A 19,482-nucleotide genomic window follows, 5' to 3' on the forward strand; every position below is an offset into this window, starting at 1 on the left:
TGAGCCACTGTGCCCGGCCTATAAGAGCTCTTTGAATACTAAAGAAATGTGTTACAAACATTTTTCCCATTTATTGTTTGTATTTTTTTTACCATATAGAGGACTTTCATTTTTGTGTAGTTGGATATATTAATGTCTTTTCTTTATGGCTTTTGGGTTTCGTGTTTGCCTTTTCCTCTCTACGATTATTTATTTTTTTAATGACTGATGTTTTTTTCTTCTCAGCCTTTTCATGGTTTTAATTTTTAAATTGAACTCTAATCCCTTTGGAATTTATTTTGTAGTAAGGAATGATACAGGAGTCTGGCTTAATTTTTTGGCTTTGCGGGGAGCCTCTTTACCCAGGCTTCACCAGACTGGGTGGGGAAGTGATAGGGGTGGGGGGAGGGGAGTAGTTCTCAAAGGGGGCGGTCAATTCCTCAGCAGGCTGGGGCCCCACCTGCAGAAGCTTCCAGAATGCAGAGCAGCAAGTCTTGGGCTGATTCTGCTAGCAGGATGGGGGCTGCTTTGGGGTGCGTGTCCGGGCTAGTCCTTCCTACAGCCAAGGCCAAGCACAGAGACCCTACAAAGGAGAGGGGCACATCTTATTTATGTCCGTCTTCCCAGGGCTTCTTGCAGACCCAGGCGCAAGGTAGATTCTTGGTAACTGTTGCGTTGTGTGGAATAAACCAATTGTGGCCCAGCTCTCCTGCTGACTTGATGCAGGTGGCTTTGGGACCCTCAGCATGTCATGTCCCTTCATCTCTCTGAGCCACACTTTCCCCATCATCATACCTCCCTCCAGGGGCTGTTTCAAGAAGTTTCTAGAATAAAGGGAATAATGGATGTGTTTGCACTCGGTGGACCCCAGCGGGCTCTGCAGATGGAAAGTTTAAACTCACGACTGCCTCTTTGCTTCTATTAATGTGTTTCAGATGTGTCCAGCCTTCAACATTCTAGTGGCTTTAAAGCAGAACAACCTTCTTACGAAATTTCTTCCATTCAGTAAAGTCATTCATGTAAGTTGTAAAAATTATAATTTATCTCTTTGTGGGATACAGAAGTTTAAAAATTTTTTTTTAATGAGAAAAGACAGCTTCTAAACATTTTTTTTTTTCTGAATGGGTTCTCGTATAAAGTAACGTTCACCTCCAAGTGAACATGCTTGCCATCTCCAAGTCCCCGAGGTTAGAGAAGCTAAAGATGGGCTTGGAACTGGAAGGTCTGTGTCAAGGAGAGTCAGGTACCTGCACGACACAGAGCAGGGAGTTTGTTTGCTGATGGTTCGTTCAGAAGAAAGTCCTGGGCACTCAGGCTTTATTTGACCCTGGGTGAGACTCGGGTCTCTTTTCGTGTCTTAGTTTCTCCCCCTTGGTTAAAAAAAGAGACCTCACACCAAAGGCAAATCAATCTAGAATAGCCGCCTAGGCTAGTGGTTGAGAGAGTGGATTCCAGAATCTGATCGCCTAACTTCAAGTGCCAGCTCCACCATTTCCCGTGTGACTTCCGACAATCCTCACCTGCCTTGTTTGGGCCTCACCGGGATGATACTGCACCCACCTCATGGGGCAGGAGAGATGATATACTTAAGAAGCTTAGAACAGAGCCGGGCACACAGCAAGTGTTTAATAAGTGTACCTATTATCTTGAAAGACTTCATTGGAATATGATAGCCTATTTAGGTATTGAGACGTCTTTGGGCCACAGTGCGAGAGTAGGCGTTGTGGGAAACCGGGGAAGTGTATACTAAAAGAAATCAGCAGGTGCGACTGACACACAAAAACTGTATGTATTTAATGGGTGCAACTTGATGAGTTTGGAGATAAGAATACACCTGTGAAACCATCACCACGGTCAATGCTATAAACATATCCATCACCTCCAAAAGTTTCCTCTGATCCTCTTTATTATTTATTATTTTGTGATGAGAACACTTAACATAAGATCTACCCTCTTAGCAAAATTTTACGTGCACAATCTAGTATTATTAGCTGTGGACGCTATGCTTATAGATCTCTAGAATAAGGACTTATTCATTGTGCATAACTGAAATTTTGCAGTCTTTGACCAACATCACTCTAATCCCCTCTCTCTCCCCAGCCCCTGGCAACCACCATTCTACTCTTCGCTTCTATGCGTTAGACTATTTAAGATTCCCCATATAAGGGAGGTCATGTAGTATTTGCCATTCTTTGTCTGGCTTATTTCACTTAGCATGATGTCCTCTGGGTTCACCCATGTTGTCTTACATGGCAGGATTTCCTTCTTTTATAAGACTGAGTAACATTCCATTGTATGTATATAGCACGTTTTCTTTATCCATCCATCCATCCAACTCTTAGGCTGCTTCTACGTCTTGGCCATTGTGAATAGTGCTGCAATGTACACGGGAGTGCAGGTATCTTTTCAAGATCCTGGTTTCAGTTCCTTTGGATGTATACCCAGAAGTGGGATAGCACCTTGTACCTGTTAGGATGGCTATTATTAAGAAAACAAAAGATAAGTATTGGTGATAATGTGGAGAAAAGGGATCCTTCGTACATCATCGGTGGAAATGTAATTTGGTGCGGCCACTATGGAAAATACAAGGGAGGTTCCTCAAAAAATAAAAAATAGAACTACCATATGATATCAATTGATTTTTGACGAGACTGCAAAGACAATTCAATGGAAGAAAATATTCTTTTCAACAAAGGGTGTTGGGACAATTGGATAGACACGTGTAAAGAATGAATTTGGATTCCTGCCTCTTGCAATCCATAAAAATGGATCAAAGACCCAAATGTAAGAGCTAAAGCTGTAAACATGCTTAGAAGAAAACACGGGAGTAAATCTTTGTGATTACGTATCTAAGAAATGTAATCGTTTCTCAGATACAACACCAAAAACACGAGTGACAAAAGATAAAATAAATTGGACTACACAAAAATAAAAAACCTTTGTGTTGTAAATGGGAGAATGGGCGAAAATATTTGTGAATCATATTATCCGATAAGGGAGTTGTATCCAGAATATATAAAGATCGTTTACAACTCAATAATAAAAAGCCAACCCAATTGAAAAATTAGCGAAAGATCTGAGCAGACATTTCTCCAAAGAAGATACGCAAATGGCCAATAAGCACATGAAAAGATGTTCAGCATCATTAGCCATTAGGGATATGCAAATGAATCCAGAATGAGACTGCTTCACACCCACTGGGATGGCTGTAATAAAAAAGAGAGACTGTAACAAGTGTTGCTGAGGATGTGGAGAAATTGGAACCCTTCAACATTGCTCGTGGGAATGTAAAATAGTGCGGCTACTTTGGAAAATGGTCTGACAGTTCCTCAGAAAGTTAAATGAGCGAATGGATGAACAAAATGTAGCACATCCACACTATGCAGTGATATCTGGCAATGAGGATAAACGAAGTGTGTGGTACCGACACACGCTACAACATGAGTGAGCCCCGAAAACAGTATGCTGCATGAAAGAAGCTGTCCCCGAAAGACCACGTGTTTGTACGATTCTATTTATGTGAAATATACAGTAGAAACAAAGGCATGGAGACAGAAAGTGGTTGCCAGGGGTTGGAGGAAGGGGAAACTGGGGGCTAACTGCTGTTGGTACGGGGCTTCTTTTCGGAGAGACAAAGATGCTCTAAAATTAGATTGTGGTAATGGTTGCACAACCCCGCGAACACGCCAAAAACCATTGGACAGTATGAGTTGCATGGGATGTGAATTATATCTCAAAATGCCGTTCAGAGAACAGCACGACACTGCCCATGCTTTGGTGATCTTTGCCACCTACAGAGACAGTATCAGTCTCATCCTTGAATACAAAGGACAGCGATGTAACTGCCGATAGTTATGACCCGGTGACTGCGTTAGCGACTGGTAGCCACAGGCAAAGTAATCCGGGTTCAGATATCCAATACTGGATCGCGTATCTTTACTCTACTATTCGCTGCAATACGACAGTCCACATCCAAAGCCAGCACCATAAACAGTCATGGTAATTTTAGGTCTGTGAGGGCGGAGGGATTAAGAGCACCGGTGCCTCTTCCCATAATCTGCCTGGTTCCGGCAAAGGGAAGTGCCGGCTCCTGCCCCACCAAGCCAAAGTCAAATGTGAACCTGGAGGATCTTGGCAGGCGGCCACCGGTCCATCCTGTTTGTGACCAGTTGGGGGTTTTGTGTGTATGTGTCATTAAGTTTTGGCTGTCGGCGAGGCCTCCGCTTTTACCCTCCGTCCCCATCCCTCCCGGGGTGCTGGAACCCCAGCGATGAAGGGGGTGGAGGATCCCTTGCATCTTTGTCCAGGGAAAGGGACGAGGGCAGCCATTTGGCAAGAACCAGACTCCACCTCCAGCAAGCGCCTCATCTGTTGTCTCTTACTGGTCTCCTGTCGTCCTCTCTCGAACTTGACACATTTGCCGGCCACGGAGAGTGCAAGTGGTGGTGGTTTCGATGTCCTGTGCAGAAAGGTGCCTCTCCCCATGACCCTCCCCAGGAGCATGAAGGCCAAAGTCAGTCTCACCTCCTTTCCCCCTGAGCACCCCGGGGCTTCAAGGTCAGCCCTTTCCCCAAGTTCACATACGTTTTATTCCCTTCCCTCTCCTCTGAACTCGGAGGTCAACTCTCCTTCCCATGGCTTCACACTGGACTGTCACTTAGCAGCTTCCTGCCTGAATAGGAAAAGACCTTCTAATGAAAGTCCCCTTCACTCCGGGGCCCTCGAGCAGTTATGACCCTGGCAAGTTCCGGGAGCTCTAAAGCGATTGACCTGCACATAATTACAAAATGACCTACCAGACAAGGAAATGTTTGTTTACTGCTAAATCTCTGCTGCCTCTGCCCGCCTCTCCCCCAGGGGAGAAGTTTGGCACCACCAATGCTCCCACGTCCATTGTGAGCCTTTTCCTCTTGGCTTCCTTTGGCCCGTCCCCTCCCCTCGGGCCTGCAGTTAAAAGTAGATGGAGTGAGTGTTCTTGTGGGATGGCCGGGCAGTCAAGCCTGTAGCTTTCATTCTAGTCTCATCTTGCTCCCTGAATTACATCTGAAGCTCTTTAAGTGTTAGTTCCCTCCACCACGGGGCCTTTGCACATGCTGTTTCCGTTGCCTAGACCCCACCCTACACCCGCAGCCCCCAGAGCATGTTCCAGATGTCATTCATACCTTCTGAATCTGTGCAGACACACCTGACTTCTTGTGCTGGATTTATTTCCTCCTGGCACAGCCCAGCTTGACCACTGCTCCTACATCTTGTAATAATTTGTTGTCCTGTTTAAAGCTTTTCACTCCCACCCTACCCTCGTTCTCGTTGCGTTTGATTTCCTTCCTCTCTTGGACTGGAATTATGCCGGTTATCACGGGAGAAACAAGGGGCAGTGTATCTGTCATCCAGTGGCTGCCCGTCCCGCAAACAGGCGGCGCAGCTGGTGACAAGTGGGATGGAAGGAGCTGGCTGGTCTTTTCCGTCTCCTTTCTGCATTCTGTAGCGACTCCAGGTCTGAGTGACATTTTCATTTTTGTCCCTTCAATCCTGGGTTGTATCTCCTCCTGACAAAGTTGATTAGCTTGTTTGAGGAGATGGTTGTTAGTGGATCGACTAGATATAAACTGCTCCAGGGTCCAAACCATGTCCTGTGTTTGCTGCTTCTGTGTCCCCACAGTGCCTGAAAGAAGAGAGCATCCTAAGGTCACGTATAGGTTGAGTGGACACATCCAGTTGTTCCACGGGGGAAATATTTCTGGCATTGCACCCCGTGTCACCCCAGAGTCTGTTCCTTGGACCTTTATAACAATTTATTAGTTCACCTTCCCGTCCAGTCTGTGGACTCGTCAAACGTGCGTGTCCATAACTTTCACTTCTTTTGGCTTGTCAGTTTGATGGGGCTTCTGACATTTGCAGCAGGGAGCCCCGATATTCTGATTTTCCTGGGCCGTATGAAGTTGGGGTGGCAGCTCATTCCTCATCCGTCTTCATGTCTTCAGGGTCACTCACAAGGCGTGGCGCTTAATAGGTGTGCGACAATGTGTGTTGAGTAGTGAGTGAGTGAGTGAATGAATGAATGAATGAATGAAAAGAAGGGACATCTTTATCCCTGCATGCCTCCGCCTGCTTCCAGCTGTCTCTGATCCCACCCAGGATGAATTCTTCCTACTCCAAGCAAAGTTCTTCCAGTTCAGCATTTACCTGCATTCACTGCAAAATCCTCCCCAAAAGTGGAGACCAGAAGCGTCCCAAAGTCAAATGAGTTTGAGGAATGCTGAATATTCTTTCCATATCTAGAGACAAACCATGCACTTTGGCATTTAGAATCTCCGAGACCTCCCAGATTTAGAGACCAGTTTCGTTGTGTTGAATCCCAAATTTCTTGAATTTATTTGACCATGGAAACTTTTGTTTCTCACAGCATCTCCTGGAACTAGTCTTCCAGGGTTTGAGAGTTTAATATGTATGCCTTGTATCCGTATTTATAACGAATAATAGCACCATGCCTGATGCCTCAGTGGAATTATCTTAGCTGGCAGCACTTGAATGTATATTTAGGTCATCTCTGAGAATAAACAGTGATCCATAAAAACATGCATTAGTAATGCAGATGTGCCCAGAAGTGGATGTGTTAAAATGACACAGGTGTACGCATCGATGCATTCTCACAGATGCCCACAATGCCATCCACTGGTAGATCTGTTTATGTGCTCATTCAGTCATTCAACAAACACAGACTGCTCTGGGCACTGGGGTTACAGCAACGAACAAAGCAGACCTGGTATTTGAGCAGAAAGGAGCTGACCTTCTCTGTGTGGATATAAAGAAATGAACTGATAGAACTGCGACTCCCAGCACAAACTGGGAGAAGCACGGCAACCTTCCTCGTCCTTCTCCTTCACTGAAAGGGGACTGTTTGGATCTCTCAAGGTTTCTTCCTACTCACAAATAGATTGTTCTATGAAATAAAATTATTACTGTGGAAGCAGGGGCTTGTCTTAGATAGGCTTATTTTATAGAAACAATGTGTTCTGGACCAAATTTATATAGATTTTTAGTATTTAAACATACAGTAATCCCATTATCTAATAAGTGTGCATATTATTGTCTCAGGCGTTTAAACTTCATTTCTAACTGACCTTTAAATTCACAGTGATATGGGACAGTTCAGCTTTAAAGCCCCCTCCACTCAACCGTAGGTAATTACTGGTTTTGAATCAAAGCTGACGTGCACAAGGATGGCAGGGGGGCAGAGGGAAGGGAGGGGTATATCAGCATCACCTGGGCCCTGGGGACCTCTTTCAACCAACTCGTCTCCCCATATCTGTCTTGTCTGGGAGTGGGAACGTGGGGACTGACCAGGTAAATATCAAAAAAGCTCCCAGGTGATTCAATTAATAGATCCTCTTCTTCTGGTTAGGAGCCTAGAACACAGGGAGGAAAGAAATCATCCCTTCACTTAGGATGGTCTCTGTGCAATGCAGAGAGAGACATCACCCACGGGTGTCTACTTTGCAAGGAGGATTTTGTTCCTATTGGGTTTTCTGAAAGCAGGGCGCACCTGCTAGCTATTCAGGGGCTTGCAGATACGGCTGCCCAGGTATCAAAGAGCTAGTGCTGGCTGCCCTGTACCTGGACAGGCCAGCGAGCATCCCAGATACCTGCCTGCAGGTGCATGCCCATCTGAATAGCCTTCACTGAGGAGGGGGAGGAGGAAGGACAGACAGCTCACTCGTCTGTTCTGCGTGGAAGGCAGCAAGCTCAGATGTTTGCAGCAGAAGATGGCAGGCTCCAGCAGAGCCCTCCAAGGCCCTTCTGTCCCCCACAAGGCAAGGGGAAGGGAGGGGGAGGCTGGCCAGGCCCTTCTGAGCTGCAGCCTCCAGCAGCAAGCCCCACCTCTGCCAGCAAAGCAGGCACATCTGCCCCTTCCCTCCCGAGTGCGGATCCCAGGCCCAGAGGAGGAATCTCAGAGAGCGCAGGCTGGCTGCAGGCTTCCTAGGGCTCCTGGACAATGCTCACCCAGGACCTGTGTTGCTGCATTTCTGAACATCCACCAGAGAGACAGAGAAGCCAAAGTGAAGTTTCCAACACGTGAACTTTGGGGAGACATGTTTGAATCATAGCACCTGATTTAAATATAAGCAAAACATTCCCATAGAGGCAGGGCGAGGGAGGGGGGTAGGTGAGGGGGTGTAGGGATGTGAGGTGATGGGTGGAGGTGGGGGGACAGCAGACACCCCCCTGCCCCGTGCTCGTGGCAGAGCATCACTTACCCCTCACCATCTCTCTTCTGCTGAGCTCTGCTGTACCTCAGAATCCTCCTTAACCCAGCTCTTCATTAAACTGCCCTGAAGAGGCAGAGCTGCCTTGTGGGATGCTGGTCCCAGCTCTGATTCCTTGGCCTCCAGAGGAGCTCCTGCCCCTTTGGGGCCTCAGTTGTCCCAGCTGGAAGAGACAGTGAAGCCACCATATCTTGAGTATTAGGTCTCTCTTCCTCTTGGGCTGAACTTCGAAGAGACCAGTGAGAAGCCTCAGGGCCCTGCAGTGGCTGGAATAGAAACCCAGAATTCACCGCTCCTGGGTCCTTTCCCAGCCTTAGTGTGGAGCCCAGGAGATGTGGGGACTTGTCTACACTGAGCTGAAAGTGAAGGGGGGCGTGTGGGGGGTGCCCGACATCCTAAGTGATGGGGGAAGTGGCAGCAGAGATGACGAAAGCCAACCAACCCCTGCAGAGGGCTCGCATGGGCCAGGCTGCCCTAAGCACCTAACAGGTGTCAGTTCACGCAGCAACCCTCACGCCCAGCCTGACTCGGAACCTCTGCCATCAGTCCCGATCCACACACCACTGACCTCTTAGCCGGGGTGACTTGTCCACACCGCTGCCCCTCTTCCTCCTCTTAGCGCTGCTCCCAGGCCAGGATGAGACCCCAGGCAACCTGGATTCAAAGTCCTTGCTTCTAACCACCATCCTGTGCTACAAAACAAAACACATTTTCACCTTCCGGACTGACACCAAATAATAGATTTGATACTGTGAAGCACAGGTGAGGCCATAGTCAGGCACCCGTAGCTAATTACCCCCAGGGAGGACCGGAGGGCTAGGATCAGGGCAGAGGTTGGGGACACTTTCATCTTATCTGTGTTTATTGTGTAATGCAGAAAGTAGCCATGCACTTCTTGGGTTCATAACTCATTAAGATAGAGAGAGAGAGAGAGAGAGAGAGAGAGAGTGAGAGAGAGAGAGAGAAGCAGTACTCAGGGAAAGAGGACCAAAGATGAAGAGGAACGGAGCGTTCTCAGACTCCAGAACTCAGACGGCTGCCTTTGGACGTGACCTCTTGGTGGCAGCAACTCCGGCGGCTGCAAGTCTAGCAGAAGCTCATTCCTTTATTCAGCCCACACGTACTTTCTGAGGACCCTTCGTGTTCTAGGCTCTGTGCCGGGCTCTTTGCTCTTTCCAAGCAAACCCGGGGGGTGTCTCCCAGCAGCACTGCTTTACTTTTGTGAAGTCTGGGTGCCTCTGTGGCAATAAGGTCACGGCTACAAGGGAGGCGGCGGTTCACCCCTCAGCTCCCATTTGTGAAGGGCTGTTCCCCCAGAGCAGCTGCTGCAACAACATTTACTTTGTACGGCGGCCAAGACAGAGAGAGAGAGAGAGAGAGAGAGCGAGCAAGCATGAGCCTAATCCATTCCAAAATGTTTCTGACAAAATCTGGCACTCCTGGTTCTAATCAAAATACTGAACTTTGGAACAAATTAACATTCCACAGCCCTCGCAGGGAAGGAGAATTCAGCCGAGACAACTTCAGTTCACAACCACAACAAAAATAGCTTCTCCCGGGGAAGACGCGTTCTGCTCACAAGGTCACTTTTGTTTGCTTCCCTGCCATCTGGCTGAGCCGCACCAAGGGGCTGGCTTCGGTACCAGCTTATTCTGCGGAGAGTGCGGAAGGCTTCCGAGCCTCCTGGCAAAGGGTGGCGGGCGGCAGAAAGTTACCTTCAGACATCCCCAGAAAGCACGCGGGCAGATGGAACCCTGGTCGCACCCAGCCCGCCTCTGCTCTGCACTCCCGGCACGCAGAAGGTGGGAGACCAGCAGACAGCAACAAGCAGGTGGACGTCGGAGCACGCGACAGAACGCAAAAGCTATCTTCGTCTTGCAGAACATTCCAGAATTCCACGTAAGGCATGCTGCAGAGAGTTGGGAGTCTGAGTTCCAGGAGGGGAACAAAGAACCATGATTTTGCTTCTCGTTTTTGTTGTATTTTTCTTTTTTCCTTCTACTTTTATGGTTCAGCCACTTTCAGCGATTGACTCTGTGACCTCGGGGACATTTGATCACCTACCTTGGCCTCAGTGTGCTCATCTGTAGAATGAGAATCGCTGGTGCAGACCTCATGCAGTGATGAGGATGATGAAAAGAGAGCAGGTGTCATTGTCTGGGGGTGCCTGGCTGAGGTTCTCAAGAAAGAACGTGCTGGAATTCTGAGCTTTGTATTCTAGGAGAGCTTCCAGGTAGACAATTTAGCAAAATCCCATGACAGCCTCCTATAGCACTTTCACACGATTTCAACGATCGGCCCATAGTTACTTCGTTTATCAGGTATAGAGCTGGCATTCGAACACAGGTATTTTGGCTACAAAGGCGATGCTGTTTCTACTATACCAGTGATTTTCAATCCTTAGAATAGGATGGGAGGCCAGATGCAGTGGCTTACACTTGTAATCCCAGCACTTCGGGAGGCCGAGGTGGAAGGATTGCTTGAGCCCAGGAGTTCGAGACCAGCCTGGGCAACACAGTGAGACCCTGTCTCTACAACAAAATAAAAAAATTAGCCAGGTGTGGTGGTGCATGCCTCTCATCCCAGTTACTCGGGAGGCTGAGGCAGGAGGATCGCCTGAGCCCAGGAGTTGGAGGCTGCAGTGAACTATGATGACATCACTGCACTCCAACCTGGGTGACAAGAGCAAGATCCTGTCTCTAAAAAAAAGAAAGAAAGAAAAAGGATGGAAAACCACGAATATACACAAAATATCACAAAAAATTTTAAGGGGTTCATGACTTACTAGAGCCATGTACCTCCTAGGCGGAGTCTGGGGGTGCCAGAGGTCCCAGAATATCTGCTGGGATAGAGAGGTTGGGGGTAGAGACAAAACTTTTAGTAATATGGAGAAGGAATGCTTAAAATGACTAAACACCTCCCTACTCTTAAATCAAGGAAAATAAGCTCGTAGAACATCTCCTTCAGGATTTTATTATGCCCAAAAAGCCGAATAGGGACACCGATGTTACGGTGAGTTGAATCTGGTCTCTGAGGGTTTGGAGGAGGCGTGAGGATGGTGAAGGGTCCTGGGACCTGCAGTTGGGTGAGCAGGGGAGTCCCGGGGCTCGACAGACAGTGGCAGGTGGCCCTTGATTTCGAACCAAGCTAGGACTCTGGCATAGGATTTTAAAGGTTAAGAGCCGTGGGGCCATTTGCAAGTGTTCACTGGTGTTAGGACAGAGGCCCTCCCCGCTGTATCGAGGCTGTGCTGGTAACTGTGGGGCCTGCCCTCCCCAAGTTACACAGAGAAGCCTTGGCACTCTGTGCCCTCCTCTGCCCCGCCAGGCAGGGAACATCTCGGGGCAGGCCACTGCTCACCTCCAGACTAGCACCTGTTCATCTGCTCACTTATCTTAGCTCTTCAACTGCAGTGGAGGCGGCCCAGACGTCAGACTAACTTTGTTTGCTTGTCGGTCCTGCTACAGAAATCGCCGGCTTTTTCATGTTCATGCAACAAATATTTATTAAGCCTTAATTATATGCCAGGCAGTCTGCTTGGCTCTTGGTGTACAACAAAGAAAAAATGAGATAAGGCTCTTGCCCTCAAAGGGCCTTGAGTCTAGCAGGGAGCTAGACATTGAACACATAATCAATCACTCCAAGAATGGGACGGGGGTGGATTTGGGGCAGAGATCAATGTTCTAGGGAGAGAGATATGGGCCATTGGGACATCTTGAAACAGAAAAGACGCTGGTGGCTCCAGAATTTTCTTCTTCAATTATATATGAATAGAAAATTGATCACTTTTCTTGAGGCTAAGATTAAAATAGCACTTTCCATGACTTTGAGGAAATGAGAATTGTCCAAATCCAAGAATGGGTGTGAGGGGAGACAGTGGAGATCAGGGCTGGGGGCTAAAGCCTATGCCAAGCCCCCTCCGGACCCCGCCCTTGGGAAAGGACTTGTTGCCTCCGAAAGGAAGGATGCTCGTGCCGCAGATCGTGGGCCAGGGACAGCAAGGGGCACCAGACGAGAAGAGAGGTGTGGGAGGCCCACTCTGGAGGGTGGAATTTCCGAAGTGGGGTTCATGGGTGGCCTGTGTCAGGATTATCGCGGGGGCTTGTTGCAAGTGCAAATGCTCGGGGCCATCTCAGACTCGCCGAATTGGCGTCTCCCGGCGGGAGCTTGGAGTCTGCTCTGTGAGCAAGCGCCCTGGGCGATTATTTTCCGCAGGGGGCTTCGTAGTCCACAGTGAGGCTTTCTGGATTTTACCCTGAATGCAAAGGGAGGCCAGTGAAGCATTTGGAAGAGAGGAATGTTGCAGTCCATTTTCTACACGTTTGGCCTCTTGGGGAGGAATTGTGTGGAGTGGGATAAGGGAGAAGGCAGGTGGACCACCTGGATGGCCAGGGCAGAAGTCTACACTGCCTCCCAGTGTAGACGACCATCACCCTTTGCCTTCCTGGGTAGACCCGGTCCTTATTTCATTCGCCAGTCCAAGGGCATCTGGGCATCTGGCCCCTCGTGCAGTGGTGCCTGGACCGCAGAGAGACAGGTGCGAGACACGGGCTCCAGGTTGTCCCCGTCTCAGGCCTTAGATTGTCTATTGTTACTTCAGTGTCTCACGTGGATCCTCAATGTTGGTTGCCCAAGGATTCCTCCTCCCTGTCATCTCACCTGTTGGGGTGGTTCAGTAGAGCATGAGGCCTGAGAGTGGGGATGAAGCTTTGTGTTCCTTCTGGTCCTCTGAGCCTGTGACAAGAGGTCGGCTTCTGTGGCAGGGAATCGCTCAGGTTCGGGTGAACCCGCTAGGCTGCCAGTTTGAAGCTGACCTCGGAGGAACCCAGTGTCTCAACGCTTCCCAATCAGAGGCCGTGCAGAGTGACTCTTGATTCCGGCTGGTGTTTACCCAAACCGGCCTCCCTCTTTCAGAGAAACGACACATTTTTCAATCTCTCTGCATTCTGAAAGAGAGGCCGACGGAGAGAGAACGTTGCGAATTGCAATCAGAGTTTCCTGCCGCAGAGCACACGAGATGAGAATTGATCTCAAGCCTTTTAGTGTCATCATTTACTGAGTGCTGGAATGACATACACATAAGTCAGCAGAGGAAAACTCAGACCCTGTTCTCCAGCTGCTTGTCAACAGAACGCCTGAGTAATGTGGAGGGCTGAGACAGAGAGAGTCAGGCCACCACCCCGCCTCCCTAGGCTCCAGAAATATCAAGGAGATCTTCGCTTCTGGCTTTGTTATTCTTCTAATCACCTTTACTGAGGGATAATTTACATGCATACATTTTAGGTGTATGGTTTGATGTTTTGACAAATGTATACACTCAGGCAACCATCACGTCAATCAAAATATAGACTTTTTCTGTCACCCCCCAAAATTCCTTTGAGCCCCTTTAAAGTCAGTCTCCCCTTCTGACCTTAGGCAACCACTGATCTGCTTTCTGTCACTCCAGTTTTGCATTTAAAAAAATTTCGTATAATGGATCATACAATATGTCTTTCTGTGTCTGGCTTCTTTTACTGGTCTTTGAGATTCATCTGCATTGTTGTATATATCAGTGGTTTGTTCCCTTTTATTTTTTATTTTATTTATTTTTTTGAGACAGGGTCTTGCTCTGTCACACTGGCTAGAGTGCAGTGGCGTCATTATAGCTCACTGCAACCTCAAACTCCTGGGTTGAAGCGATCCTCCTGCCTCAGTCTCTTGAGTAGCGGGGACTATAGCTGCACGCCACCATGCTCAGCTAATTTTTCTATTTTTTGTAGAGATGGGGTCTTGCTCTTGCTCAGGCTGGTCTCGAACTCCTGACCTCAAGCCATCCTCCCACCTCAGCCTCCCGGAGTGCTAGGATTACGGGTGTGAGCCACTGCGCCTAGCCACTTTTATCCTTGAATAGTATTCCATGATCTGTTTATCCATTCACCTGTTGATGGACATTTGGGTTATTTCCAGGTTTGGGATATTATGAGTAAAGCTGTTATAAACATTTGTGTATAAGTCTTTGTGTGAACATATGTTTTCATTTCTCTTGGGTAAATATCTAAGAGTAGCTGGATTGTGTGGTAGGTTTATATTTTCTTTAGAAGAGACTGCCAGACCTTTTCCTAAAGTGGATGTGCCATTTTTTCATTCCCACCAACAATGCACAAGAGTTGTAATTGTTCCACATCTGAGCCGATACATGTTAGTCTTTTACATTTTAGCTGTTCTAATGGGTATGTGGTGGTATCTCATCGTGATTCTTATTTGCATGTCCTTAATGACTATTGTTGAACACTTTTCCACAATCTTATTGGCCATTTGTATGTCTTCTTTTAGAAGAGTCTTATCTTTTATCCATTAAAAAAAATTAGGCTGTTTGTCTTATGGTTAAGTTGTAAGGAGTTCTTTTTAGAATCTGGTTACAAGTTCTTTGTCAGATATATATGTATTTTCCCTGAGCCCATGGCTTGATTTTTCATTTTCTTAACTGTGTTTTATACTAAACCAAGTTTAAAATTATGATAAGGTCTAATTTATCAATTTTTTCTTTTATGCCCTGTGTTTTTTTATGTCTTATCTTAGAAATCTTTGCCTGCTCTAAGAATACAAAGATTTTCTCCTCTGCTTTCTTCTAGAATTTTATAGTTTTAGCACTTAAATTTAAATCTATGATCTTCTAGTTAATTTTTCTGTATGGCATATTGTAAGGTTTGATGTTTATTTTTTTCCAGATATCAGTTGTCCCATCACTATTTATTGTAAAACTTTTCTTTGCACATCGAATTACTTTGATGCCTTTGTAAAAAATAAATCAGTCATGAACCTGTGGGTATATTTCTGAACTCTCCATTCTATTCCATTGATCTGTCTTTTCAACCAAACTTCTTTTGCCTATTTTTTGAGGGGAGGAGTCTATCTTTTAAACCAATACTACACTGTCAGGTAAGTTCTCCAACTTTGTCTTTCTTTTTTTAAAAAAATTGCTTTGTCTAATCTAGGTATTTGCATTTCCACGTAAATTTTAGGATCAGCTTGTCAATTTCTACAAAACACCTCGTTGGAATTTTGTTTGGGGTCATGTTGAATCTATTGGTTTCTTTGGGGTGAAGCAACATCTTAGTAATTTGAATCTTCCCATCCATGAACATGATATATAATTCCATTTATTTTAGTCTTTTAAAATTTCTTTTAGCAACATTTTGTAGTTTTCGTTCTGCAGGGTTCGTATACACTTTGTTAAATTTCTTTGATATTTTTTGGTATTTTGATGGAATCATACTTTTTATTTGTTTCCAGTTGTCTGTTGCCATGCCCTCCTCCTCTTTCTCCTTGTTTTTCAGTGATCTCTTGCTTCCTGGTTGTAACCTGATATTAAATACTCCCTCTCCTCTTTGACACTGCTCATATCCAGGTTTCAGTGATCCCAGAGGATGGTTTAGTCAGGGTTTGGCATTGATGCTATCCTGCGACTTGCCTGTAGTTGCAGAATTTGTGCTATTCTTGGCATGACTCTCCGCTCATCAAACCATCTCTCTTCTATTACTTTCCTCCTTGTTTACAGCTCCCACAATCACAGCTCTCCCATGAAGCCACGAAGGGATACGACAGGTTCTCTGATATCTCTTCAACATTGATTCTTCCCTTACTCACCGCCACACCGATTACCACTGCCCAGTCGTTTGCTCGAAGTAAAGATGTTTTATATTGCTTAACTCCCCTATTACTGCATTGCTTTCCAAGGGCTGCCGTATAGGTGAGTCAACACAACAGAAATGGATTCTCTCACGGTACTGGAGGTCAGAAGTCTGAAATCAAGGTGTTGGCAGGGCCACGCTCCTTCTGACACTTGTAGGGAGAATCCTTCCTTGCCCCTTTGTAGCTGCCGGTGGCTCCTGGCGATTCTTAGCATCCTCAGTTTGCAGTGGCAGCACCTCAGTTTTCGACTCCATCTTCACGTGGCACTCTCCCTGCACGTATCCGTGTCCCTTCTCCTCTTCCTGTAAAGACGCTTGTCGTATTGGATTAAGGGCCTACCTACCCCAGCATGACCTCATCTTAGCCAATTACATCTGCATGACCCTATTTCCAGATAAGGTCACAGTCTCAGCTACTGGGGATTAGGATTTTAACATATCTTTTGCGGGGGACACCATTCAACCCGTAACAATGTCTTAGCTCTTTCTTTGTCTGGAATATTCTTTCTAATTTTGTTTTCTTAAAGAATTACTAGAGGACCTAGTTCAAAGTTTACCTTCTCAATTATTTTTCCCAGATACCCCAGGAGAAATGAATCACCTCTTTGTCTATCTTTATAGCATTTCTGCATTTTTATTAGAGAGTCTATCACGTTGTGTGCGACCTGAGGGCAGAAGCCACCTTATTCATGTGGGCATAGAGCCCCGTGTCCTAGAATTCCATTTAGACCTCCTCTACAGAGTAGCAGCTGTTCCCTGTGTGGGCATTTCAGGCACATATTAAAAAAAAAAAAAATTCCTAGTCTGTAGATTTGTAGGTTAAAGAAAAAGATGGGGAACCTTTGGGGACTCTGGGTTATTTTTCTATTTTAGGAGTTTTCTCATTACAAATTACTATGAATGAACATTTGGGGTCCTATGTAAATGTCTCCCTATGTGAAATTCTCTTTTTGATTGACCGCAATATGTTCAAGATATAAAATAAAAATAATCTTTTAATGTAAATAAAGTATAACTGGGTTTCTCAGCCTTTCACTACTCATATTCTGGGCTGGATTATTCTTGGTTGTGGAGGGCTGTGCTGTGCATTGCAGGATGTTGAGCATATCCCGGCCTCTGTCTAATATGTGCCAGCAGCTCCCTCCTCTCTAGTTGTGACAACCAGAATGTCCCCAGACATCGCTAAGTGTCCCCTGGGGGCACAAAATCACCACAGTCAAGAACCACTTTAGAATATCATAAGGGGATTGGATGTCTTAATGTAAAAGTTGTAAAAATCATCCAAAATTCCCTTTATTTTATTTTTAATCCTTTCCTTGTCTCGTAAGGCTGCCCTACGTCGAGACCGTTGGCACCGTGAGCAGATCGCACGACTTGGCTTTTCCTTGCTCCTGCCTCTGTGTCTGGGACATGTGGGTGGCCTCGTTGGCACAGAGGGAAAAATTAATGCCCCTGCTTAGGATAAAGACTCAAGCACTTGAGGAATGTGAAGCACCAAACCAGTGCTCTGATACACACAGCCACGTTAACGTCCCCCTTGATGCCCCAGAAGCTTCTAAAGCCCTTGCTGAATTCAATTCCCCTCCAACTCTTAGAGCTAGAAGGAATAAGACTGTGGTTTTAGAAAAAAAGACCAAAAACCAGGGCTGGACGTCATCTGGAGAAAATTTAAAAGCAGTATGCGGAAGGGGAAACCAGAGCAAGGATTCAGGTGGTTACGTGGAGCTCGCCAGAACAAGATGTACTTCCTGCCGGGGTTTCCAAACGGTGGAACCAGTCCGTCGGGCAGTGGGGAGGCTGGCCTCGTTCTCAGGCAGATCAGATCGTGACTTTCTAAAGTGTAAGTTCTATTTTGTGCCTGGGACCAGGGGGAAGGCAGAGTTTGGAAATAGCCTGGGTGGGCTCTGCCTACTCTTTCCAAAGCTCTTATCTTTGGTTTCAGTCCGAAAGCTGCCTCAGCCAGGGTGCTGAGAAGCTCCCCTTCTTTCGACTGGCTAAGGAGTTGAGAGAATGTTGCGTCTGAACGGAGACCCTGCCTGGGTTTTTGGCTCTGCTCTGTGATGTAAGTCCCTCAAACCGTGGGATATTCACTGAACCAGGAAGCTATTCCTCTCATACTTTGAAAAAATGGAGGTAAAATTCACGTAACATAAAACGAACCATTTTAACATGTACAATTCAGTGGCATTTAGTACATTCACAATGTTGTACAACCACCACCCTATCTAGTTGCAAAACATTTTCGTTTTCATACCTGGAAAGAAAACCCTGTACCCATTAAGCTCTCACCCTCATTCCCCCTTCAATCAAGCCCTGGCGACCCCTGATGTGTGCTCTATCTCCATGGATTTGCCTATTCTGGGCATTTCACATAAGTGGAATCATAGAATATGTGACCTTTTATGTCTGGTTTCTTACATATAGCATATGTTTTGGAGGCTCATCCATGTTGTTGCACATGTCAAAACTTCATTCTTTTTTACGGCCTAATAATATTTCATTGTATGGACAGACCACGTTCTGTGTATCCATTCATCTGTTGATGGGCATTTGGGTTGTCGCCACCTTTTGGCTCTTATCAATAGTGCTGCTACAAATGTTCCTGTCTCTCATATGCTTTTTTTTTTTTGAGATGGGGTCTGGCTCTGTGGCCCAGGCTGGAATGCAGTGGCACGATCATAACTCACTACAGCCTCGAACTCCTGGGCTCAAGTGATCCTCCTTCCTCAGCCTCTGCAGTAGCTGGGATTACAGGCATGCACCACTATGCCCACGTAATTTTAAATTTTTTTGTAGATATAGGGTCTCGGTATGTTGCTCAGGCTGGTCTTGAACTTTTGGCCTCAAGTGATCCTCCCACCCTGGCCTCCCAAAGTGCTGTGATTACAGGCATGAGCCACCACACCTGGCCTTTCATAAGCTTTTGAAGAGTGTCTGTCGCTCTCAGCATGTGTCCTAACTCCTTAGCCTGACACCCATTGTGAGGCCCCTTCCTCTCCCCTCTGACCCCACATGTGCCTTCTTGTGGCCCAGCCACACGGAACTACTTGTAGCTCCTGGAATTTAACTAAATATGCTCCAGTTTCTGAGTCCTTGCATAGGTGTGTCCTTGGCTTGGAACGCTTTCTTTGTCTCTTTTCACCTGCTACCTCTTCCTCTTTCTTAAAGATTGGGGTGAAATGCCGCCTTTACTGGGGAGACTTTCCTCACACAGCATGACTCGTTTTCCAGCCCAGTGCCAGGCAGGCTTAGGGCAGTAGCAAGGTGGGGACACAGGTAGAACAGGAGACAAGGGAGGGCCCAGGGACCTGGGCACTGGGAGAAGTTGAGGGCACCCTGCTGTGAATGGTATTGGGGTATCAGGGACAATTCTTACTGGGTGGCTTCCTGGCTTCAGTGGGACAACATGGTAAATGCATTCAGGTCCACTGGGTCCCATGTCATTCCTGAAATTCTTGAAATTCTTTCTGGCCATCTCCATAACAGCTCTTTCTGTGTCATGGTGTCACAGTCTGTTAATCCCCCATCCCCTCTAGTAGACACAGAGCTCCTTGAGAGAGGGACACTGT

The 19,482-nt window shown here is 46.6% G+C and overlaps 1 protein-coding gene across 2 annotated transcripts in view; it reads left to right on the forward strand.

The window, feature by feature from the left end:
- LOC105825188 (chromosome unknown open reading frame, human C12orf49) overlaps nucleotides 1-19,482 on the forward strand; it is a 131,327-nt gene that overhangs the window by 43,533 nt on the left and 68,312 nt on the right. For both annotated transcript variants that reach the window (XM_012662891.1, XM_012662890.1), the window contains exon 5: nucleotides 915-998. In XM_012662891.1, the coding sequence (XP_012518345.1) occupies nucleotides 915-998 (84 nt within the window). The remainder of the gene's footprint in view (nucleotides 1-914; nucleotides 999-19,482) is intronic.

The sequence above is a fragment of the Propithecus coquereli genome, unplaced genomic scaffold (genome assembly GCF_000956105.1).
Source record: "Propithecus coquereli isolate 6110/MARCELLA unplaced genomic scaffold, Pcoq_1.0 Scaffold789, whole genome shotgun sequence".
In the NCBI taxonomy this organism is placed as follows: Eukaryota; Metazoa; Chordata; class Mammalia; order Primates; family Indriidae; genus Propithecus; species Propithecus coquereli.